A 24,881-nucleotide genomic window follows, 5' to 3' on the forward strand; every position below is an offset into this window, starting at 1 on the left:
GTTGAGGGAGAAAGATGGCGCCCACACACGTACTGAGATGCTGTCAACGGGGCTTAGCATGGATACCTGTGATTTTTATCGCCCTGGTCGTCTGCTGGTCGTACTACGCTTATGTCGTGGAGCTTTGCATATGTAAGTACACGTCCTGCGGTCGGCTGTGGCCCCCGTCCGCCGAGCTGAAGCCTGTTTTTTCACAGCTGATGTTTTGATACTGCTGTCCACAGCTGCTGGCCAGCAGGAAGTAACATGGACTGCAGCTCAACAATGGTGTTGGCAAGCTCACCCAAACCTAGATATGGCTAATTATCTTTTAGTGGCCGTCGCTTTACCTTCCTATATTTTGTTAGGGAAATATGTTTTGGCCAAAGAAAAAGTTTCACTCTGCTGTTAGTATTGCTACCCGTCTCGTCCCTTTTGTTCTGTGTCGTGGTGAATGCTGTCTGGATGGTGAATTAAGCTAACCAAAGGCTATTTGGCTGGCTGACCAGATAATTATTTATCCTGTAACTTGGCCAATTAGCTTGGCACCAGTGACGTGGTGCGTCCTTCCAAGCGAATGAGTCCAGAGCATTTTCTTATATTAAAATGGATGAGGCCAAATCCAAAATGACAGCAGATAAACAGGAATGAAATGGATTTGATATGGTTTAATTGTTACGTGAGTGATGTGCTTGTGATAACCTTGTTGTGTAGTTTGTTTACATCACGGGTTCACAAACTTTCTCACGTTAAGACCACAAACCCCTAATGGATAAGATTTTGTCTCGAGAAACCCCATCTGAGATTTCTGTAGTTATAATTTACCATAGAACTGCATAACTTGATACTATCTTTGATAACAACAGAAGGGAGAGTGAAACATAAAATCAATTTAGTCATTCTCTCATTGTGCTAACTTGTAGCGAGTGAAATAATAGTTAAACTATTGTTCATTTCGCTGAGGACCCTATTTAACCTCCCAATGGACCCAAACCACTGGTTTACATGACAGCTGTTTAATTGTGACTGCTGAGGACTGTGAATGTGTTTCCTCCTCATCTAACATCAGGTTTTCTCTCTTTTCTCTTGCAGTCACCATCCCCAGTATAGGAGAGCAGAGTAAGTGTGCTGGGGAGTCAAAAGGATCGATTGTTTTTATTACAGGATGAATGGACTTTTACCAAACTGAGCCAATTTGTTGCTCATTTGGGATTATCTCACCAGTGAAATGTGGTCTATGTAGACCTAAATCAGTTTGGCACAGATAACATGCACACCCAGAGCCAGTCTCTCTCTCTCTCTCTCTCTCTCTCTCTCTCTCTCTCTCTCTCTCTCTCTCTCTCTCTCTCTCTCTCTCTCACTCACTCACTCACTCACTCACTCACTCACTCACTCACTCACTCACTCACTCACTCACTCACTCACTCATAGTGCTGAAGTCAGTCTTGGTGTTTAGGCAGAGCAGCTCTTCCTCATTCAGCCGTAGCTTTCCTCCATCATAAATTTAAGTGTCTATGTAGTTGTATAGTGTTTTATCACAGAGTCCATGTCCCAAGTAACAACAGCTGCTCCTTATTTTTTACTTTTTACCGGTCATGTGCTTGTGCTTTAACATCAGTATACATATCAGACTGTCTAAGTTATTGGTCCTGATACCTCGCTCGTTGTTTTCCCTCCAGTTGTCTATCTGGTCTTCTTCCACCTCTCTTTCATCATGTTTGTATGGTCCTACTGGAAGACCATCTTCACCAGGCCTACCAACCCCTCCAAAGAGGTACAATAACCTGATTATCCAAAATAACCCCACTGTGTCTGTGTGTCTCTAATCCTCTGTTGCCATAACTCCAAAGTCTGTACTGTGTTAAACTGTGTGATGAAAGTTGTACTGTTGATGAATAGAATAATCGGTCTACTGTTGACAACCTGGTGAGTTTTACTTTTACTTTCTCTCTGTCTCTTTCTCTTCTCCAGTTCTGCCTGCCCAAGGCCGAGAAGGAGCGCTATGAGAAGGAAGAGAGGCCAGAGTCCCAGCAGGAGATCCTGTGGAGAGCCGCCTCCAACCTGCCTCTCTACACCCGCACAGGGGCCGGGGGTACGTCTGTGTTTGTCTAAGTGTGTGTGTGCATCTGAGTTTTTTGTCTTGTCTTTCCCTCTCTCTGCCTGTGCCTCTGTGTTGGAGTTGGCTGTGCAATAATAATCAGATATTGATGTCTTGACATCATGCAGCAATCCGCTACTGTGACCGCTGTCAAGTTATCAAGCCAGACCGGTGTCACCACTGCTCTGCGTGTGACATGTAAGCAGACCATCTCCTACCATTACACTCGATTCAAATTTTATGTAAAAGGGTTGAATGCTGTTAGATTTAGCCATGATTCCACAGAAATATATTTCCTTTCTTGTTTGATCTCACCCCTTTTAACGAGGTCCATCTCCTCTTTTGTTTCAATCTATCTTCTCCTTTTTCCTCTGTTAACTCTGTTCTCCCACTCTGTATGGCAGGTGCGTGCTGAAGATGGACCACCATTGTCCCTGGTATGTAATCCCTGCTAAGCAAAGACATAAATGTATGGCATCTCACTGGTTTACTCCTGCTCATATGCTGAGTTAGGGTGCGTTCACACAAGTGAGAACAATACCATACGAACTCATGTGCGCACCAAATAAGTTATGAGTGGAATTGTTCCAGCTGCAGGAAATTACCCCAAAACATACAGTTTTACGAGTATGTTGTTCGTCCCGGCAATTATTGCTATTATTATTTTCTGTTCTTGTTTTATTTGTTTTGTCTGCCTCACTGTGTAAAGCATCCTTGGGTCTCTTGAAAGGCGCTATATAAATCTACGTTGTTATTATTATTATTGTTATTATTATTATTATTATTATTATTATTTTTGTTCGTTGTTTGAACGTTGTTCAACACAGTTTTATGGGTATAAGGACATGGATATTGACATAGGATAGCCAGCAGTTACTCATGCTTGGAAAACGTAGCATAATAAAATTAACTGAAGGCAGGAAGTTTTCCACTCTGTTTTGGACCAAAGAAAACAAACTGTAGGTGTGATCGTAACCTAAAAGTGACATGATGACAAAGTTCAAGATGGTAACATTTCTATGAAGGTAAATATGTTGCAAAATGCGAGAGCTTGTAGACTTGATGTGAGAACTTGTAAAATACGATGTGAGAACTTGAAGAACAAAAATGAATGTGAAGTCACAGAAAAAATATTCACAAATGTGTAGATTGATATTTACATGAATACAATGACAGCTGCAAACTTGTAATCCAACATTTACTCATATTTATTTATTTTACTTTTAGTCCATTTTCCAGTACAACCACAACTCCATGATTACAACCTCTCAAATCGGTCACTGCAACTTCACAAATGTGCTCTCTTGTATCACAAAGTGACGAATCTGCGCGCCTTGACTTTTGCAACACTTCCTGCGATAAATGTTTTGCAAAATGCACTTGTAGCTGTGACAGGGGGGGCATAGGGGGGGCGTGGGGGTGTACCAATCAGAAATCGGAAGACGAAGTGCTCTTTTGCTCTGCTCCATGTGCTGTCCTCAGGACGTCCTCCATGTCTGCGAAGTTAGATCCGCTAACCTTATGGCACACCAAGCCAGGATAAGTTTCTTCCAAAAGCGGGGAGGGGGGTGAGGGGGGGCGCTCTCTCACAGCTACAAGTGAGTTTTGCAACATTTATCACAAGAAGTGTTGCAAAAGTCAAGGCGCGCAGATTCGTCACTTTGTGATGCAAGAGAGCACATTTGTGAAGTTGATATGAGTAAATGTTGGATTACAAGTTTGCAGCTCTCATTGTATTCATGTAAATATCAATCTACACATTTGTGAATATTTTTTCTGTGACTTCACATTCATTTTTTTGGATTGCAAGTTTGCAGCTCTCATTGTATTCATGTAAATATCAATCTACACATTTGTGAATATTTTTTCTGTGACTTCACATTCATTTTTTTTCTTCAAGTTCTCACATCGTATTTTACAAGTTCTCACATCAAGTCTACAAGCTCTTGCATTTTGCAACATCTTTACCTTCATACATTTCTCATGTCGGAGGAAGTGATGTCAAAGCTGGCCTTCCTGTGTTTGTGTGTCTCCAGGGTGAACAACTGTGTGGGATTTTCCAACTACAAGTTCTTCATCCTCTTCCTGGCCTACTCGCTGGTGTACTGTTTGTTTATTGCAGCCACCGTATTGCAGTATTTCATAAAGTTCTGGACAGTGAGTAATGATGAGCAGACGAGCTCCCCCCCAACACAGAATCTCAGCCCACTCTCTCACACCCCAAACCGTGTGTGTGTGTGTGTGTGTGTGTGTGTGTGTGTGTGTGTGTGTGTGTGTGAGCGTGCACGACATGATCTTATACAGGATGCAGATTTGCTGCATGTCAAAAGCCTGCATGCACCTCCTCTCAGTTGGTCCTGCATGGTGCGGAGCTGTGCTGCTCCACTGTTTCTGTGTCCTCTCTCACCCTCTGACCCCTCTCTGTTTCCCCCTCTGTCATCCCCAGTTCTCGCACACACAGGGTCATTGTTCTCTGATCTTTCTCTTTCTTTCTCCCTCTCCACTATCGGCCCCATCAGTCACACCACTCATTCAACCACCAGCACTTCCCCTCCTCCTCTCTTTTTTTTTTTGGCATTTTCTCTCCCTCCTCTCTTGTAGCTGCTCCACTCGTCCACTTTGATCCTTTTCACTGCCCGGCACTTGTCTCTCATTCCATCTCTCCTTTCATCCCTGTTTTTTCCCCTCCGTTCTGGGCACACTTCCTGCGCACACACGCTCTCTTTCTTCTCTTCTTTTCTCTCCTCTTCACCTCACTTGGCCTTGCCTCGTATTTGCCTCCTGATTTCTAAACCCCCCACCCCTTCACCCCCTCCGTCTGTTCTCTCCCGGTGTTGCTAACCAGTCTTGTCTCTGTTTGTACTAAAGCTTTGCCGCAGGAAATCGGCAGAGAACTGCCCAAAGGTAACCCAACCACCCTCCAAAGCCTTTAGTGTTGCAGTGTCACCTTATCGTCGTTGTGGTTTTTGTCATGATGTGCGTGCAGTGCTGTGTAGTTGTGACGTGGTTGACATGACACCCTTCTTATTTCTCTCTTACTTTGTCATTCGCTCTTTTACTCACTGTTTCTTTCTCTCTCTCCGTGAATCTCCTCCATGTGAATTTGTTATTGACTCTCTCCTCTTCTCTTCTCCCGTCTCCTCCCCAGAATGAGCTGCCAGACACTCACGCCAAATTCCATGTCTTGTTTCTCTTTTTTGTGGCGGCCATGTTCTGCATCAGTATTCTCTCCCTCTTCAGCTACCACCTGTGGCTTGTAGGGAAGAACAGGTCCACTATAGGTAACAAACACACACTCATAAGGGTTGGGCTCAACTTTCTTGGAATTCAACCAGTTCAATATGTAAAGAAATATCTGTTTATTTGCAAATGATAGAGCATTGATTCTCAACTTGTTAAAAGGTTAGGCAGGACAAAAAGTTGTTTTCTAAAGTTGAATGTTGACTGAAAATGACACACACTCACAAACCACTGTCCTCAATCCATCCATTTTCTTTCTCCAGTTTACTTACCTGTTGGTTGTTTTTATTGTTTGTTTAATGACCTATTCATTTTGTCCTCTCTGTCCACCCTGTACCGCCATGTTTCTCCTTCTCTCAGAGGCGTTCAGAGCGCCCGTCTTCAGGACAGGCTCTGATAAGAATGGCTTCTCTTTGGGTTTCCGGAAGAATATCGCTCAGGTCTTTGGAGACCAGAAAAAGTACTGGCTGCTGCCCATCTTCACCAGGTGAAGACAAACGTAGATTTGAAAAGATTATATACAACTTTACCTAATCACAGATAGGATATTGAGTTTACATGGCATAGGGAAAAGACACAATCACAAGTGACACCATAAATTCTTATTTTACGTATGAAAAGTTGCAGCAGAATGTTTGTGATGTCTGCTGGTTCTCATAAACCTGAACATAGTGCTATCAACAATACTGGATTCCCTCTATGTATTGGCTTGGTCCCATTAGGGATAGTTTGGTTCCTGTCTGTGCATTCTCTGGTTGAATTTATGTTGTCAGTACGGCTGGATTTGTACAAGTACCAAAAGAAAATGTCTTACCTTAGCCGTTTCCTTTGTTGTGGTTCTTGTTTAAATCTAATCTGTGCAGTTTGCTGCCCTGTAACGAGTTTCTCTTGTCCTGGTTTACGACAGCCAGGGAGACGGGCTGACGTTCCCCACACGGTTGGTCAATGCCGATCCAGAGCAGGCCACAGTTACCCTGAATCCAGAGCCCAATAAAAGGTGATTGGTCTAAATATAATGACAGATATTTTACATGAGGATGTGAAAAAGGTTTTTGTTGGAGAAGGGGGGGTAATGCACAATTCACACTGACTTTCTTTGTTGGGTCTGTTTGTTTCCAGTGCTGCCGATGTCCCAGCGAGCCCACTCAGCGATTCACAGAATCGCCTCCTAAGCAACGACCAACACGCTAACAACATAGGAGACCATCTGGCTAATAACACTCTGAAATCAGGTAAGCTCCACCAGTGATTATATCACATAGGCAGAATTAACATTTACCATTCACTGTCCCCTTGTTGTTTTCCTGTCTTGTTGTCGGTCACCTTTTCACACTTTCTCTCTGGCTTCACAGCTGGAAGTGAAACCATTACAATCTCCATGGAGAGCGAGTCCTAACCAGGTGAACACGAGTGAACCCCTTCTCAGTCAATCTGTAGGTTTGCTTACAGCTTTGACTTGTTGGCTTGTATTTACTGTTAGCAATCATATCTTTGTATGCAGATGTCTGATTTGTTTGCGGGCGTGTTGCAGTGCTCAATTAAGTGAATTTTGAAGGCTACCATTTCTTTGGAGAAAATTAGAAACAGCAGTGTAATCAACACTAATTTTCCTAATTATCTTTGTTTTTGTTTCTTCTCCTTTCTTCTCTGCCACAGGAGAAACTCCTCTGCCATCTAATACGATGCCTTAAGCAACGCTACACTTTAGTTTGTCACCATGGAAACAGTCTCCCAGCGCAACCCCATCCCCACAGATCCATTCAGCGTAACTATGGAAATGCATTCCATTCGCCCATCACAACGCATTGATACATCAACGGCATTTTCGCATGCAGTGCCATGAGCAAATTTCACACCTACCCATAGGAGAAATAACACAAGCTTGTTCCCTCTCACACCTACACACTTGTTATTAGACACACACACACACACATTAACAGTCATGCATCCGACTATATACATATTCTGTTAAGTATTTTTCTCACTTAAATTGTGAAATCTCACAACTTGAGCATTCATCGATGACTGTTGGATGAGAGCATCCCAAAATCCTGGAATAGTAACTGATCTTGGTGTTTGGTGAGGAAACTTTGTGCCAAAAGCTTCCTGGGTGCACCGGGGCAAATTGAGGGTCTTTATGGGGACGAGACCATGGTGAAGAGAAGGGGACAAGCTGGAACAGTGCGGTTGTTTTGAACGGTTTTTGTTTTTGTTTTGTTTTTTTCACCTTGTATTTTCAGAAAGGCAGTACAACCCATGAAGATGGATCAGTTTACTTGTATGACAGCTTTTTTTTTGTTTTTAAACTCATAATGTTGCAGCGAGTGTATGGTCCGCACTTTAGAGATGGATATTGCCAACCAAAACCTGGACTATACTACAGAAGACCCTACTGCATGGCGTACTGGACCGAACCATTGCTAAACAGGGGCAAAATGGGGGAGACTCTAGCTGGGTTTTGGATGGTGTTTTGGATATCAGAGCACAAGATGGCGCATTTGCACTTTCTAGATTGAGTATCAATGTCCATCAAACAACGTGCTGCTTTTTTTCATGTCCAAAAAGCATCCCAGATATAATGGATGCTAGATGATCATGTGATTTATGATGTGTGTGTATGCGTGCGCGCGCGTGTGTGTGTGTGTTAGAGGTGAAGCAGCGGTTTTCGGAACTAACAGAAACTAAAATGATCAGCTTTATGTGTTTTTTGTGGCCAACCTGGTTTACTAGTGTTTACTTGCTGATTATATATTGACCCTTTCATCTGGGAGAAGCTGTGTCCTTTACTACCTGTTCCTTAGAGTCAGCTAATTATGCCATATGTTGATCAATGATTCTTCTTAATGTTCCCGTCAGCCCACAGTCTCTTCAAGCCCGTTTTTATACAGCTCAGCGCTTCAACCTTTACCACCAACGTTCATTGCCAAATAAGGGCTGACCCATCAGGAGCTCTGACCTCTGAATCAGAAGTGTTTACAACATGCGAGCTTTACCTTAATCTGCTCTCACCTCATTGGCCAGTGTCATCGTAACCAAATGATGTTTGCCTGTCATCGTGGCGCAATATTTTATACAAGGTTTATCTGTCCCCCTGCCTGTTGTGGGTCGTGATGTGCTCACAGTACCAGTGCTGGCCAGCAGGTGGCGGCAAGACTCCTGGTTATCTGCCCTCATTCAAATGTATGGTTTTCTGTACTATATCAACAGCTGGCTTAGGGGTCAATTCACTTTCAGTCTAATTAGCAGGCGGGGTTTGCTTCAGAATAAATCTTTTTCGTAATAATCTTACATCCAATCAACGATGAAGTAATTAACATGCATTATTTGCTTGTAATCACTCAGATTTAATTTAAATTTTGAGATGAAAGTGAATTGAGCCCGACTGAACGATGGCATTACTGTAAAATAAAAGTGCCGAATTCAGCTTCTACCCACCTAGCTGCGGTCTAGACATGTACGTGCGTGGATATCAGCTCATTGTTGTGACTTGAACTGCCAAAGGAGCTCTAGCTTGTGTAAAATCTAATAGTGAAGTGTATTGTGTCAGTGTTGAACACCTGGGATGTGGGAGTGACTCGCAGGGCCTGGCAAAATCTGTGAAGGTAAAATTGTCTCATTAGACTGCATCATTCACGTCTAACACAATATCAGCTTCTGTAAAAAAAAAAAATGGAATATTGTGTCAAAACAACCAAATAGGAAGTGTTCAGGAATGTGTTTTATCCTTTTTGAAGGAATTTTGTTTTTGATATGCAATTCTCCCATTCATAATAGAGGGGGGATGGACCTAACTCCACAGCAGATTCCTGATGCCTGTCATTGTCCCCGTCTCCCTGATCACATCCCTGACTATTGCTGGACGAGTCTCTTACTAACTAGATCCCACCAGGCCCTTGGTGATGTACAAGTTTACAGACAGCTGTTTCTATGGTGTGGAGTGAGTTAGTGGTGTTGTATGGTGCGTCTGTTGGTAATTGTTGTCACAGTTGTGCTGAATGTGCGACAGACGGGACTGTGAGGGTGTTTTATCTAGTGATAGAGGGGCCTAGCGTGGGCCAGCTTCTTGGACTGTTTGCTTGTTTATGTATATGTTTTTCCCCAATCGTGTCTGACCTTTTCGAGCCCAATTACATTTGACTCCTCCTTACAAGCCAGTGAATGGAGGATGATTGATACTGTCTGGAGAATCAAGAGTCAAGAGTCGCCGTGTGCATCAGAATCTCACTACAGTTTGATCTCAACTGAAGAGAATATCGCGATTCAAGCCCAATTTATGTTCTGATCATGTAGAAAATGTATAGATCTGTCCTCAGCCTCACTCCTAGACCTGTGAAATGTTTGGTCAAGGAAAAATTCAAATTCTGTACCATCTGAACGGAGCTCTAGCCCGCTCCACACATTAGTTATGGCCACCGATTCTGAAACATTGGACCTGACGTTTTGTTTGTGTTTTACAAATTGCCTATATTCTCTCTCTGGGCTGTTTGGCCTGGAGACTAAAGTGTGCGTGCGTGTTTGTAATGCTTAATTGAGTGTTCTTTTGTAATATTGTTGTCTTGGGAGAAATGCCTCTGTGCAGCCATGAGATTTTTACACATCTGTGTACATACATACATCTGACTAATGCTCAAAAGCATGGAGCCTAACTGTAAATGTGTTTTACGGTGATAACGGGGGTTATGGTGTTAAACGGACGTTGGGGGTTTTTCAACTACAAACTAGGTGCATCATGTTTTAAATCAGCTTTACTCTGGTCTGTCTCACCCATACAAATGAAGCCATAGTGACTCCTGTGAAAATGGAGGGAGAATCCTAAAATTTCTGTCTGATTTCATTTTTTTTCTTTTTTTTTATTAAGACTAACAGACATTTTACTTCTGCATGTACAGTGCAGATGTAGCCTATTTGAACTTGCTTATTGCTACCTTTGCTTTCTTTTTGTTACAATGTCCTATTTTACAGTGTGTGTATATATATATTGATAATGTAAGAAAATTACTGCATATATATTTTTCTTGTCTGATTAATTTTACTGTTCCTATTTTGTGAATGAAGTACATGCCTCTACACAATTAACGTGAAAATAACAATAAATGTTTTTTTAAACCTCCAGTCTAATTTTGCTCTCACATTCATTTCTTTGGCTAATTCACACTTAATACATACTTGATTGTGTAACATAACCTTTGCAGATATTCATGTGTTGAGCAGATGTGTTCTTTCTCAGTATGGCTTGAATCGTTTAACTTCAGTATGGAGAAAACAGGCCTATAAATCACAAATACTGACAGCACAGCAGAGGCAGCATTGTGTATTACAGGAGAATAAGGAGATGAAGATTAGAACAATTTTGTACAGCAGGGTCATGGTATTGCCCATAGCCAATAAAGGTCAAAAGCCGTATTTGTATATGTGAACTACTCTGTAATTCACTGTGTGTAAGAGCATCAGCTCAATGCTTGGAGTGAAATTAAACTATAAAGCAGCATTGTTCGCATCAAGATACAAAAATAATTACGGATTTTATGTTGCGAGTGAAATTCAGGGACATAAGACCAGCTCTGTTTAGCCCTTGTGGGGTGAGAAAAAGGCTGTGGTAAGGATGAGTCTTCATCATATTCACATGGGAAGTGGGTGTGAACAGCAGAAACAGAAAGAGAGGCTACGCTATTGCCACAGTAGTCATCTTTCCAAGAGAGTCAGTAACCTGTGTGGACTGGGACTTAGGAACCCAGCTGAACCCTGACCTTTGCTCTCTGTTTAACACCCAGGCCTTTGACTTCTGCTAATGATGTACTTTGCTCAAGGATTGTCAATTTACTGTTCTGTTCATCTTCCTAAACCCTTCACACCACGCTCCACTTTAATTTTGTTCACAGAAATGCATGACGGACCCCCATTTCATGAGATTTTGGCTCTCGGAACCCAAATCTGAGAATATTTTTATTGTTAGATAAGATTTTGATCCAGAATTCCATGACTATCTGTATTGTAGGTAGAGAGATAACAGTCAAACTATGATCTTCTACATTCTCTAAGTGTGTTAACCTGTTGTAAATGAAATGATGGTGAAGTTTAACAATTCATCAATTTGCTGGGGATCCCCTGGAAGTCCCACAAGGACCCCTGGTGGTCCCCAGACACCACGTTGAGAACCACTGGTGTAGGCTAATGAGGAGGGAAAACACCCAGGTTGTGGGTGCACCCTCCCCCTTACACACACACACACACACACACACACACACACACACACACACACTTGGCCCTAGCGGTGAGGCCAGAACATGGTTGTGTCACATCTGCTCTCCAGATCCGTATAACCGCATTATAGCAGACTGGATAATGTCATTACCTTCGTAAACGCCAAGTCATGGCGTTCTAATAGAGAAAAATTAATTGACGCAAGGGGAAGGAACAAAAAATTGGTTCCATATTTGATTGTTTTCTGTCCAAGTATGTCAGATTAATTTACAGTTTTCAGTAGAATGCTTTAGCCTCTTTTGTGTGTGTGTGCGTGCGTGTGTGTAGGATGTGTGCTCCCAAGGTGAATGCCCTCCGTGTCGTTTTTTGGTGGCACTGATCTGATCGTCTGCGGAGAGTAAACAGTCGCCGGTTAAAAGCCAAACAAGTGTAACCACCACAAGGCCAAAGCAGCCAGAGATACACTGAAGACCTTTGGAAGGCCTTCATCCTTTCAACCGCTTAATAACGCTCTATAGGCTGAAAACTGCTCTCTATACAGTCACTTTAATGCTTGATACTTATATAATGGCCCCAAAAATGACTAAATTCCCTATCTAAAATTGTGATGACCTTTGTTTTTTCTTTTTAATTATATTTTATTTAAATTTCATTTTGATTCTCTTTGATATCTAATTGATATGTTAAGCTTGTTGTGAAGATGTTGTTCTGTTTGTTGAATGTTTGTCACATTTGCCTTATTCGTTTGTTCTTGTGTTTCAATAATAAAACAATTCCCTATCTAAAATAAACTTTTTAAGAATCTTCAAGACACAAAGTTAGTTGTAATCTTATACATTTCCAGCCATCATAGTAAGTCAGACCAACAGTCATAGCTGGGATAGGCATGCTAGGCAAGGTGTGCCATGTCTTACCTGGAGTCATTCACTTGAAATATAGTTGTCTGGACTTGAATGAAATGATTCAGTGGTTATATACTGTCAGACACAGCTGGGTCTTAGATCCTGTGCTACAAGGTAAAGATGAATGTTGGTGTCACACACACACACAGTATAGCTATTCTAACATTGAAATGATCGACACGAGCAGTGAATTCTCTCAAATGCACACACACACCTCTCTGCTATATGTAATCCTGTGCAGTGTGTGTGTGTGCACATGCGTGTTGGAGTGTCCCTCCACTGTCTGTATCAATCATTCCTTAGATGTGTTTTTACTTGCAGTTCAAGGAGAAAGAGATTTCTGGTTGCGAAAGGACAGGCAACAGCATTGGTCAACATAGAGAGAGTTTCATTCCCAAATGTGGCTAAGAGTAAAATGGAGGGTGAGAGTAATGTTTATCATAATCAGAATCAGAGGAGTGAAGGAAGAAGGTAATCAGTAAAAATCAAAGCAAGGGTGAGAGAGAGGGAGAGAGAGAGTAGACTGAGACTGAGATCACAACTAGGAATGGATACTATAGATCTGAATTTCTGGTTTGGAAAGCTGAAGCTGAAGCATGAAGCTGTCCTAATATGATGAGAATCTTAATCCATTCAGATTATTGCTTGGAAGCGGACCCAATGAACTGTACTTTTAGGCATTATTGCAATACTGTATATTACATTTTTATTGCTGTATTATTACATTACTGCTTCAGTTCAGTTGTTTTGGCTCACTATACACGTCTCTCAATGGAGATCTGTTGTGTAAACTGATTCAAGTGGAGCCAAGGGCCGAAAGATTTGTAGCAAATGCCTCACATGATGACGCCCCTGCACAGGTTTCTATGGAAACGGGGGGCATGTGATGGGAGCGCTTGTTGGCCACAAGCTTCAGGCTCCAGTCCTCAGGAATGCCCCCCCCCCCCCCACCACCACCACCCCCTACCCCACAAACACACACAAAAACACACACACACACACACATACACACACCCCTCCGTCTCGCTGCCCCTCCCCCATCCTGAGCCTATTATTTAACCCACCGAAGAAGTTACCCCATCTACTGTTTAACTAAAAATATGTCCAGTTAGGCTGAGAGTTTGCCAAACTTTTTCATGCGAAGGACCCCTGAGTCGAGACACTAAACCACAGACCCCCCATTGGATAAAGGCTTTGTCCCAGGGACCCCCCTCTCTGAGAGGAGCTTTGTTGTCTGGCTCTACTGTGACCAGAAGCCCTCTGATGAGAAAAGACATTCTCGTACATGTCTCATTGTGCTAACCTCTAAGTGAATGAAGTAATACTGAAAAAATGAAAAGTCCATATTCTGAAGAAATGCCGTCATCCCTGGCACAACTAGAATAGAACTAGGATAGGATGAAGCAGTGCGGCGCGTTCAGCTGCCTCAGAGGTGAGAGAAGGGCTGGAGGAGGCTGACTTCAGGGGAGTTCATTCACTGAACACTAAGGTATGACAAAGTCCCTGCATGGGTCCTACTAACCACCGCAAACTACCGCACCAGCCACAAACTACCAAAATGTACCACAAAGTACCATAGGGGAGACACTTTCAATTCCTCCAATCATGACCAAGCTAGAAATCAGGTGATCACATGTGTAGATGCTCCATTTAGTCCCAGGCCCACATATGAAAAGAATGGCAGCTAATTTGAAAGGTTCATTTGTGCACAGCAAATGTATAACAATTGTTTGTTATAAATATAAAAAATCTGTTAATTTGTTGTTAATGATAAACGTGAATACTCTCTCTCTCACACACACACACACACACACACACACACACACACACACACACACAGATGTGAATCTACCATCACACAACTGTAAGTTGATAGAAGATTGTGCCAAAAGGTCAGTGTAGTCCTTTATTTGTTCACCATGAATAAACAAAGAATTTAGTTGCAATGGCGTGGTTTGGATCCAGTTCATGGTTTTACAAAAGGATGATACATTTTACCGCAAGTGTTACAATAACCCAGGATGTGGGGTAGAATGTAACATTTCTCTCTTGAGACAGGAAAAACTCAAACGATATTTGAAACCGCTCCGTTTTGTAACAGACAGATGTAAAAAGTGTACACCAGATTGTGAAAAATCTCTCTCAAATGAGCAAGGACATAAGGACAGAAATGCGAACAGTGTTACAATCATCCCCGGTCTCCCCAGCATGCCAAGTACCACAAAGAACTCCAAACCACTAAACAGATTTCTGACTAATTGTGGCTTGCTCTTTTAATCTCCATTAGAATGCTAAAATCCATCAAATCAAAATTGGACTCACTCAGACTAAGGCATGACAAGTGCCACTCCTTGCCAAACCCAGTTCACCCCCACGACTGACTGATAATCTAATTTTGACATCGACCTGATTGCACCATTGGGCTCCTCTTGCCACCGGGCCCCTCAAGCTACGTTTTACGTCGATTAGTCAGGGAACGGTGATTTGTCAGAGGGCCTGATGTCCGGTGGCAGCCAGAAGGAGGCGGGTCCAGCGATTGCAACAAGTGTTTTGGGGAGCCGGGTTATCACTCTGGAGTCAGACATCCCCTCTGCCTGGAAAGGGTCAGGACCAGGACGCTCTTTGGAGAGGAGACACCGGGAGTCCCCTATACTCTGCGCAGCGGGCGTCTCTGGATGTGAGCAGGGAGCAGAGAGGAGAGAGTGAGAGAAAGTGGACGAAGTTGCATTCGGGGAAATCAGCCGACATCAGCCAGCATGGACGGGTCCAACCAAACTATTCACCCGAGTTGCAGGGATAAACCACCGGTCGCAATCGACATCATCCTCCGTGAGTAGACTGCTTTTAGTAGAATCGAAAGAGTCTGTCGGACAGGGCTTCCCATTAGACCGAGGACCTCCATTCAATGAGCTGTTGTCCCGAGGAACCCCACCTGAGGAGATTCTTGTTATAGACTTGGTAGCCTATAGAATTATTTAACGGTCTGGGTTTTCCCAAACTGTTTCATGTCAAGGACCCCCAACTGGACCTGCATTAGACCACAGATCCCCATTTGACGAGATTTTGTCCTAAGAAATTACCCATCTGTAGTTGGTTGTGATTTAGTCTACACTCATTGAACCGACTGTAAGAGTAGGAAGAGTGAGACCTACGATCAGAGTACATATTCCCTCGGGCTCTAAAGTAAATAACAGGGAAACTAAACTGCTCCTCATTTTTCCTGCACCTCATTAAACCACCTCAAGGACCTCTGGAAGTCCCCGGACCCCACTTTGGGAAGCACTGGTTGCCTGTAGGATAGTGGTCTCCCCCCTGTAAGACATGCAGTGGTCCTCTTCCTCTCCAGGTGCTTCCTTCTTGGGCTGAGTTGACATGCATCTGTCATAAGGCAGGAGCTCCCTAACATTTTCATGTTTGATTTCATGATTTATATTGCTGCATGTAATTTGGTGCTGAGCTGGGTGAGTGTTTATACTGCGGGTGGAGAGATAACAGTGGGGAGTGTGAAACATATTGTCAAAATAGTCTTTCCTATACCAAGCTCTCACTGTCCTAACTTAAAGTGAATGACATAATGTTAAATTGATACTATTTTTTGTTTTGCTGGGGAGCGCCTGGAGCCTCCTCTAGGACTCTGGTGGTCCTGTAGACAAGATTAAGATCCACAGATAAGCCATAGTCCAATTAAAGTGACTCATACAGACTGAGCTGCTAGTTACAACTTTTAAATAAGATTTATCAAGCCTAATCCATTTCACTCGGGTGGTATTATTACTGTAATTTCTCATTTAGGCTTCTGACTAATATTAGATTATTCATTTCTCATAACGGTTTTCAGCCTGACGTGTGCAGGGATGTAGAGGAGGGGAAATCCACTTGAACTTTAGGCTGACATAAATCGCAGTATACATTATAATAAGTAGTGTGAAACGGATATAAGTTATGAGCGGATCGTGGCTTTTAAGCGAAAAACATAAGTGATGTGTAATTGATTTTTGTTAATATTGGTGATTATTTCCCTCATGATGATCACTGACTGGCGGTCAACCTTTTTATTTACCTGTACATCACTGCATAATCCATAAACTCCTTATATAGCCTTCCTGCATGAGTTAAACATCCTTTTTAAAACCGTCTACAGACGTTTTGCAAGGAAAAGAAAATTTTAAGACAAGTTACAGTTTCCCTCCATGGTATTGTGGGCAAATGATCACAGAAATATTCCATTATGATGCTGAAGCATTTAATTTCACTTGATTAACATCTGTATCAATTACGTCAGTTCCGGAATTAGATTTTTTTTGGCTTAGTTAAAATTCTACATTTAGGACTCTCATCTTTACTGCCGAAGGCTGCATGTTTTCTGCACATGTATGGCTGTAATTGATGTTATGGATGCATGTTTTTTTTTTTTTTTTTAACTCAGTTTTTATTTCAGTTTCAGCAACTTATACAATCATATTCACAATTTTGTCTACTGTTTTTTCTGTTTTTTTCAGCTGTACCTATATGGTTTATAGATAATTGAACAAAAAAAAAAAAAAAAAACAGGATGCATGGTTTTGATAATACTGAGAAATTGCCCTAACCAGTCAGGATACCTTCAATTTGTGCAAGCATTTTATACTGTTTTTAGTGAGGGTATGCAATTTCCAGGAGGCGCTCACTGTCAATATACTGTCAGAGACTATATGTTAAAGGAGAAGTAACATAACATAGAAGGATAGAAATAACATAAGTGGATGAAGAGTAAAATAATGAGAATAAAGCATTATTATAATTCAAAAACAGAGTGGGCGGATAGAAGTATCATAACATAGAAGGATAGAAATAACATAAGTGGATGAAGAGTAAAATAATAAGAATAAAGCATTATTATAATTCAAAAACAGAGTGGGCGGATTATCAATCAGGCAATCAGTCTTCATTTGTGTAGTGCACTTGGAATTTTAAGTGCTTTAGCAGAAAACAATGAAAAGAGAAGTCAGTCATAAGTGTGTGTGTGTGCGTGTGTGTGTGTGTGTGTGTGTTAACTGATATCCATTAACCGTTGATGACTCAGGATACCAGGGAATTAACTTTTCCTTTCCCTTTCCCATATGATTCCAACTTTGTTTGCCTCTCCTCCGCACTCTGGAACAACTGTGTTTACTTGCTAGTTGCATCCTAATGGGTTCCTGATGCCCAGCTCCCAAACCTTAGAAGCTCTTCCCAGAAATGAGAACAAAGCTTTTCCTCTCTCCTGTACCTTCTTGCTCTGCGCGTAAGCCCACCCATGCCCATGTGTGTTTATCATCTAGGTGAGTTCAGTTTGTTTTATTCGGCAGTGTGCATCTGTCTGTGGCAACTCAGCATGAGCCTGTTTTTGGTTTCCTGTTCTGCCGCACTGACATAGCTCCCGAATGAGGGGGCGCATTTTCCCGTAACCCAGTGTTTCTGTCATGCCCTTGAAGAATGGCAATGGAAAAACCCCAGGCATCGCCCCCTAAGAGAACCTACACCCAGGTCTAACTCATATATAACTAAATGTATATGAGCTATATCATGTCGATAATGTCTCAGCCCTCGTAATATGGCACTCTGATTTTTAGTTAAGTCTAGTGAACAGGGGAAACCATTTGCTTATTAAAACTAACCTCAGGCTGTCATTAGTTTGTGCCTTTTAAAAGTTCTGATTACTAGTATTGTGTTGTGTTTTTTTTTCAAGGTGGCACAAGGCTTTTCTTTTTTCCCTCTGGAATTTGGGAAATCCAGTGACGTTAAATGAGTCATTCATGATTTGCCTTTCAGCTTGCTGTTTTCCAGTGTTTCTCTGGGTATCCACATTTTCACAAAATCATTTCTATTGTGAACCTAAATGGATTTTGTAGGATATTATGCATACCTTATGCATATCTTACTTTTAGGCTACAAATTTACTATCCAGCAGCATTTTATTTAGCCTGCCTAACACTGCACTTGGGACCTGATGAAGGCTGCAACAACATCAATATCCAGTACCCTCATACTAAATTGGAATAGTGTAATTGAATGACCCAAGCTGTTTCTCTAGAATAACTTGAGGTAAATATTTAATCTTCTGAGTCCCCCCTGTGGGTCCCAAGGCCCAACTGAGACTCTAAAACCTGGCTATAGCTAATGTATCGTCATTTGTTCCTCTCGCCCTGCAGAGTTGGACATCTTTGGGATCATCCTGTACTCTGTGCTCACCTTCATGGCAGCGGTGTCCATGCTGGTCTACATAGAGGAGTGTATCTACATCTATAGGAAGGTGCCCTCCAACAAGAAGAGCGTCATCATCTGGGTTAATGGGGCAGCGCCGGTAAGACGAAACACACCGCAGGAGGGGCTTTTAAGGGGAGGTTTGACGAAGAATGCGGTCGAATGACACCTTGAGATGTGTGCCTAATGGAGCATGTGCAGAGAGATAGAAGCAGCATTGGCATTGTCTGCTCTACCAATTCCAAGGCACGATGCCTGGTGTTTGCAAAGTGGTGAGAAAAATGTTGGCGTGTTGACTCTTTTTCTGTCTTTCAGGTGATTGGCACCATGTCATGTCTGGGGATGTGGATCCCCAGAGCCACCATGTTCACCGATATGGCCTCTGCCTGGTGGGTATGACTCTCCTCTTTCACTCCTTCACCACCTCTCTCCCACTCACCTTCCATCTCTCGCTGTGCTGTGTGTTTTTTCAGCCCTGCAGTGAAAGGGAAGGTTACACTGCGTAACATGCCGAGAAACGGCGATACCGTTGTGTAGTGGGTGGGAAAGTCATGGCTCTCATTTTCTCTACCTTCGTTCTGCCTGGAAATCTCATCCTCCCTCCCTCTCCTATCTCTCCGTAGCTACTTTGCCATTGTGGTGTTCAAGTTCCTGATCCTGATGCTGGAGGAGGTGGGTGGTGACGAGGCCTTCCTGCGGCGAGCGGGGAAACACAAGCTGAGGATCAGTACGGGGCCGTGCTGCTGCTGCTGCCCCTGCCTGCCGCATGTGGCCATCACACGGTAAAGCAACAAGCAAAGGATGTGCAGTGGATATCAAAAGTCTACACATCGTTCCAGATTTTCTCATTTTTATTTATTGCCTTAAGGTGTGAAATAAAAACCCCTTACATCTGACTTTTGTCACTTTCATTTGCATATCCAGCAAAATAAACGAATAACAATACGCTACTTATTTCTGGCACTATCAAAAATGGAAAAAACCTTAGTTGCCTAAGTATGCGTACCATTCACTTAATACTCAGCAAGTCTGTAGCAGCAAGTCTGTTTGGATAAGTCTCAGCTAAGCACTTCTTGGCAGAAGCTGTCTTAGATTGCAATGGCACCTCCAATGTCTCAGGGGGCCTTAAGGCAATAAAAACTAGAAATTAAAAGGGTGTGTTGTGTTTTGAGGTTTTGATATCATCTGTCAGTAGTGTATTAGAAGTAGTACTGAGACACAAACCTGAGGTTTATATGTTTTTTTGCTGCTGTTATTGATTTACACAGCTTAGCATGGAGGCTTGTAAAGACGGATAATCACAAGACGACATTCTGTTTACCTTGTGTTTATTCATGTGAAACCCTCACACCAGATGAGGCTAGTCAGGCGACAGCAAAAAAGATCATCTTTGACTTACTGTCCCAATGCAACTGACTGTGCATGATTTTAGTTTATGTTGTCTGTTTTGATTTACACTGAATCAGTTGGAAACCAAACAGCAACATGTGAGAAAGGACTTGCAATGTGGGACTTAATATGGCAGCACACTGGAGGCAGAAATCACTCCTCAGCTGGGCGATGCCTTGCAAAGTGTGGAGTGTTGAGATTCATCGCACCGCACTAATCGTCTGTTGTGTCAAAGCAGTTGTGAACAGCGGTCATTTCCAATGGATTTCAAGGGAAGGGAGCGCAGTTATGTCATCATATCTGAGAGAGAGAGAGCCATTGTTTCACTTTATGCATAATGCTACACTGCTGCTATATTATTGAGTCATTCCTGCATTACTGAGGAATTGAGTGAAACATCCTGCAGTGCTAATGCAGTACAGACAATGGAACTTCTATAATGATTTCAACCCAGTCAGGAAAAGGAAAGTTTGATGTTCATTTCTAACACAATGGGCACCATTTTTTTCAGTTTGAGATGGTTAGATGGTTCAAAGCTTGTAAGTAGCTGGCTGGCTATTGTCTGACAGACTATTGGACACCTGATTAACTATGCATACTTTCAACCAATCAGAGCGTTCATTTAACAAGTAATTATACCATGAAATTGAGAAATGCAATTCTCACTGCACTGGACCTTTAAGACCTTTTGAATGTTGCATAAGCTCAAAGATCCTATGCACACAGTGTTGAACTCAGAAGAGAAGAGTGCAGGTTGAATGCACCGCTGGTCGTTCAACTCTGTCAGTGTGCAGGGTGGGGCCCGCTGTGTTTCATAACACATTGTATGTAACAGACGCACCACGCCCCCTACTGGCTAGCGTAAAGACCACTGGCCCCCACTTTCGCTACATGTCAAGGTTGATTTACGCCCCTGCATTATACACTTAAAATGAATAGAATCATACACTGGCTGTCATGTATGTCTATCAGATGCAGGTACGGTCTTCATAGATGACATGCAACTCTCACAGAAGGTATCTGTGTGTGGGCTTCAGGGAACAACACACAGATGTGATTATTTGTTCCAGCGAAAGGCAAGGGTCCAACAAGCCATTTCAATATGCATTCACTCTGTACAAAAAAGGTTCTGTGTAAACCTGCATGCTGTACACAACGATAATGATGTGAATCACACTAAGACAATAAACTGAGCTTTATTCATTGATCCAATGCCCGGTTTCCCAACAGAATCTTAGTGCCAGGATTATCCTTGCTCTTCCAGTATAATCCACTGGACAGAGATTATAGCAAGATTATTTTGGAAAACACATTCCTTATTATGAAAATCAAAATTTTATAATGCACCCTAAAGGGAGGATCAGTGCCATTCTTATACAAGCAAGTTGATCTGGAAAATGCCTACTGCCAGTAAGGATGTATCCAAGGTCCCACTTTTACTTTTTGTACTTTTTATGTATTTGCTGCACCACTGCTGCTTTGTTTTGCCTTGCTGAGAGGAATTGTTTTCGAAATCGTCAAGGACTAATGCAGGATACATGCGGGATACTGTACCCGCAGGGCAGAGGGAGCTTCTGTAGTGGTGATCACCGTCTGTTCGGAGATTTAAAGGCGTTTTCCGTAATCACCGGTGATCGTATAATCCAGTTTCCTCTGTTCTATCTCCAGGCGTTCTCTTTTCCTGCTGAAACTGGGCTCCTTCCAGTTTGCCCTGCTGAAGATTGTCTTCACCATCCTCTCCATTGTCCTCTGGACCAATGGAAACTTTGACCTGGCTGACGTGAGTCAATTAAATGGACAAATCATCTCCCCACTGTATTGTATTCCATCTGCTAAAGAACAAAGAAAGAAAGAACTCCCTCTCTTGGCACCTATTTATTTTCCTGTTTTCCTTCACTGGTACATGATGATGTATGGTCATAAAAATATTGTAATGGCACTATGACCCTTACTTGCACTCTTTATTATCGGTTGCTTGTCATTTTAGTGATCTCGAAATTGAAGCTTATTCTACTGCTGCACTAAGTCTAAATTATTTGCATACAGCTATAGAAAAGCACAGTCAAAAGACACAGTCATAATCTTCCTCCATGTCTCATTCTAGTACGTACACTGACACAAAGATGTACAGGTACAAACATGCAATCACTCCGTCAGTCTTTCATGATTCACTCACAATCAGTGAAACACAGTCTGTTCTCTCGCTCTGTCTCTCTCTCTCTCTCTCTCTCTCTCTCAGTCTGGCTTATTGGCATGACATTTGACATGTATTGCCAAAGCAAATTATAATACAACAACAGCACCGACAACAAAGAGTGCCAAATGAGTGCCAAACGACAGCAACAGAAATTGATCCAGTTATCAGCATGGAGTTCCTAAGTATTTGCGCAGTTTAAAGACAGATAACAGCAATAACAATTTTGGTAGTATTGGTAAAATGAGGAGTGATGGTGTATTTCACAAGTGTAAAACATTATAGTGTGATATGCCTCTCGTATCTCTTTAGTTCAGTTGAGGTCCCACTGGTTGTCCTGGTTGACTCTCTCTCTCTCTCTCTCTCTCTTACTGACCCGCTTGGATGTGATTGCATTTCAGTTGGAAATCACCGGTGCTGCTATCTGGATAAACCCATTCGTGGGCGTCTTGACAATCATAGCCCTGTGGCCGGTGGCTATCATGTTCATGCACCTGAGGAACACCCTGCGCAGCCTGAAGATCGTCCCCAAGTACGCCATGTACCAGGTCAGGCACGAGAGATGCTTCAAACACACACATGTGAACATACACACTTGCAGGCATATGCACACAAACACCTGTTTACACACTACCATGTGAAGCGTGGCAACCAGCGTGGGTCTACATGGCTGGGTGTAAGTCAACACCCAATTCAAATAACATGTCGGGCTGTGGGGCTGTCATAACTTTTTTACAGGATTTTCCAGTGTTCAGTGGTTTGTCAGGGTAACACGTTTGTGTGTGTGGGTGTGTGTGTGTGTGTGTTTTAGCTGGTGCTGGTCCTGAGTCAGCTGCAGTCCGCAATCATCAACATCCTGGCTATGAATGGAACCATCGCCTGCACCCCGCCCTTCTCTTCCCAGGCGAGAGGATACTGTGAGTCAATACCCACCTATACACCTATCCATCACTCCATCTATTAACCATTTCCTCAGCAATCAGTTAATCCATCCATCTATCTATCTATCTATTCATCCATCCATTCATTCATTCATTCATTCATTCATTCATTCATTCACAAGCTGTCATGATGTCCTCTCCCTGTAATGTCCTGCTCTGATGACTACTGACCCTCCTGTCCTCTTTCCCTCATCCTTACTCACTCTCTCTCTCTCTCTCTCTCCCCCCCCCCCCCCTCTCCAGCGATGAGTCAGCAGCTGTTGATCCTGGAGATGTTCATCATCACGCTGGTAACGCGTCTGCTGTATCGCCGACAGTACGATCCTTTACCCGAAGAAGAACATGACGACAACGAGAACACCAAGATGGTCACAGTGCCGGAGAACGCATGAGAAGTGTGTGTGTGTGTGTGTGTGTGTGTGTGTGTGTGCGCGCGCGTGTGTTTTCATGTATGTATATGATTCTACAAGAGATTATATAGGTAAATATGCATTTGGAGTGACATAATCCACTGAATGACTTGTGGATGTTCTTTTAAGGGTCATGGATTTGCTGACTGTATACACGTTTGACTGACAGGACAGGCTGTCACACATGCCTGTCTTGACCCCTGTTTGTGCCCTCTTTGTGAAACTTCAATATTTTTTTAAATGGAAATGAGACCATGAGGATGTGTCCAAGGGGCTTATTTATATCTCTCATCTTATTGTGATGGCTGGTTGGGTGTAAGGCAAGTGACATAACTGTGATGTAAGATTGATTGTGTTTTTGTCTTGCATTTGCATTTTGTGTTGCAACCACTGGACCTGTACTGTCATCATTATCCATCTGTACAATATAAGCATTTTAAACATCCTCAGATGAAATTTCAGAGTTGTGTTGCGCCATTTGTTATCCTCAGTTCTCCTCTTCAGCTGGTCTGTCACACTTGAAGACTTAACTGTGTCTTGCCGCGAGGTGGCAGTAGGAGCCAAGGTCTGGTAGACACACACACACACACACACACACACACACACACTTTGCTGCATCTATAAAACTATGGGGCATAACTATTTAACATAACATAACGCCAGTGCACAGACAAACAGTTTGAATAGTTAGACTAACTGAATCCTAAAATTTGATCAGTGTATTTCATTCGCGTGCGTTGAATAAGGGGTGAAGGGGGAGGGGCTCTAACTTCCCATCCAATGAACAATTCTGTGGCGCATAAATTGAACCAATTATATTATGCGACGAACTGAAAGTATATTCTTCAGGACAGTCAATGTAACCTAATGCCAAGCCGTAAATATTCTTTAAAATATATTGTTTCATTATAGCAATATCAAAGATTCAGTAAAGATAATTTATTGTGAATATCAAATCGTTTCCTGTATATTCTCACAACTGGCTGTAGGCAAACAGGTTAATGTACGCGATGATTAACGCATGGTCCCTCCAATTGGGATGTTGGATTTAATTTATTTCCTGGTTTTAAACCAATCACTGTGGTGCATCAACAGCCTCAGTCAAGTGCGGTTGACTCGAGATTTGCAAATATATACGCGCTGTTCAGCTGCGTCAAGTCAACCAGAAACACCCGGGAAAATACAGGAAATGAAGTGATTTTATCTTCAAAATAACTATTTTTGACAGCCGTATAGGAATTGCAGGGCATTTTGGTAGTGACTTATTCTAGCTGACTTGACACCAGACACTATACCTCAGTCTAT

General features: G+C 42.5%; 2 protein-coding genes across 3 annotated transcripts; both read left to right on the forward strand.

Moving 5' to 3' along the window:
* The first annotated feature begins 11 nt into the window (after positions 1-11).
* On the forward strand, positions 12-10,429 carry LOC139917889 (palmitoyltransferase ZDHHC20-B-like). Of its 2 annotated transcripts, none has more exons than XM_078291373.1 (13): positions 12-132; positions 1,072-1,098; positions 1,659-1,753; positions 1,951-2,071; positions 2,206-2,275; positions 2,482-2,514; positions 4,114-4,234; positions 5,226-5,358; positions 5,678-5,804; positions 6,225-6,314; positions 6,437-6,549; positions 6,670-6,750; positions 6,974-10,429. In XM_078291373.1, exons 1-12 carry the CDS (start codon positions 15-17, stop codon positions 6,711-6,713), a joined length of 1,092 nt encoding a protein of 363 aa, XP_078147499.1. In that variant the 5' UTR covers positions 12-14; the 3' UTR covers positions 6,714-6,750; positions 6,974-10,429. The 2 variants fall into 2 exon arrangements, with proteins under 2 accessions (XP_078147499.1, XP_071763223.1); XM_071907122.2 differs by having other exon boundaries at positions 6,670-6,717.
* A 4,552-nt stretch (positions 10,430-14,981) lies between these two features.
* Positions 14,982-24,032, forward strand: slc51a (solute carrier family 51 member A). The gene is made up of 8 exons (XM_071907140.2): positions 14,982-15,249; positions 18,591-18,742; positions 18,958-19,031; positions 19,266-19,424; positions 21,700-21,811; positions 22,627-22,773; positions 23,037-23,142; positions 23,410-24,032. Exons 1-8 carry the CDS (start codon positions 15,177-15,179, stop codon positions 23,556-23,558), a joined length of 972 nt encoding a protein of 323 aa, XP_071763241.1. The 5' UTR covers positions 14,982-15,176; the 3' UTR covers positions 23,559-24,032.
* Positions 24,033-24,881: the final 849 nt, after the last annotated feature.

The sequence above is a fragment of the Centroberyx gerrardi genome, chromosome 22 (assembly GCF_048128805.1).
Source record: "Centroberyx gerrardi isolate f3 chromosome 22, fCenGer3.hap1.cur.20231027, whole genome shotgun sequence".
NCBI classification, from domain to species: domain Eukaryota; kingdom Metazoa; phylum Chordata; class Actinopteri; order Beryciformes; family Berycidae; genus Centroberyx; species Centroberyx gerrardi.

Coding starts and splice junctions, on each gene's coding strand:
- LOC139917889 (XM_078291373.1), top strand. CDS start 15: ATGGCGCCCACACACGTACTGAGATGCTGTCAACGGGGCTTAGCATGG. Junction 2,072..2,205: donor CACCCGCACAGGGGCCGGGG/GTACGTCTGTGT, acceptor GACATCATGCAG/CAATCCGCTACTGTGACCGC. Junction 2,515..4,113: donor ATGGACCACCATTGTCCCTG/GTATGTAATCCC, acceptor GTGTGTCTCCAG/GGTGAACAACTGTGTGGGAT.
- slc51a (XM_071907140.2), top strand. CDS start 15,177: ATGGACGGGTCCAACCAAACTATTCACCCGAGTTGCAGGGATAAACCA. Junction 21,812..22,626: donor GAAACTTTGACCTGGCTGAC/GTGAGTCAATTA, acceptor ATTGCATTTCAG/TTGGAAATCACCGGTGCTGC. Junction 22,774..23,036: donor CCAAGTACGCCATGTACCAG/GTCAGGCACGAG, acceptor TGTGTGTTTTAG/CTGGTGCTGGTCCTGAGTCA.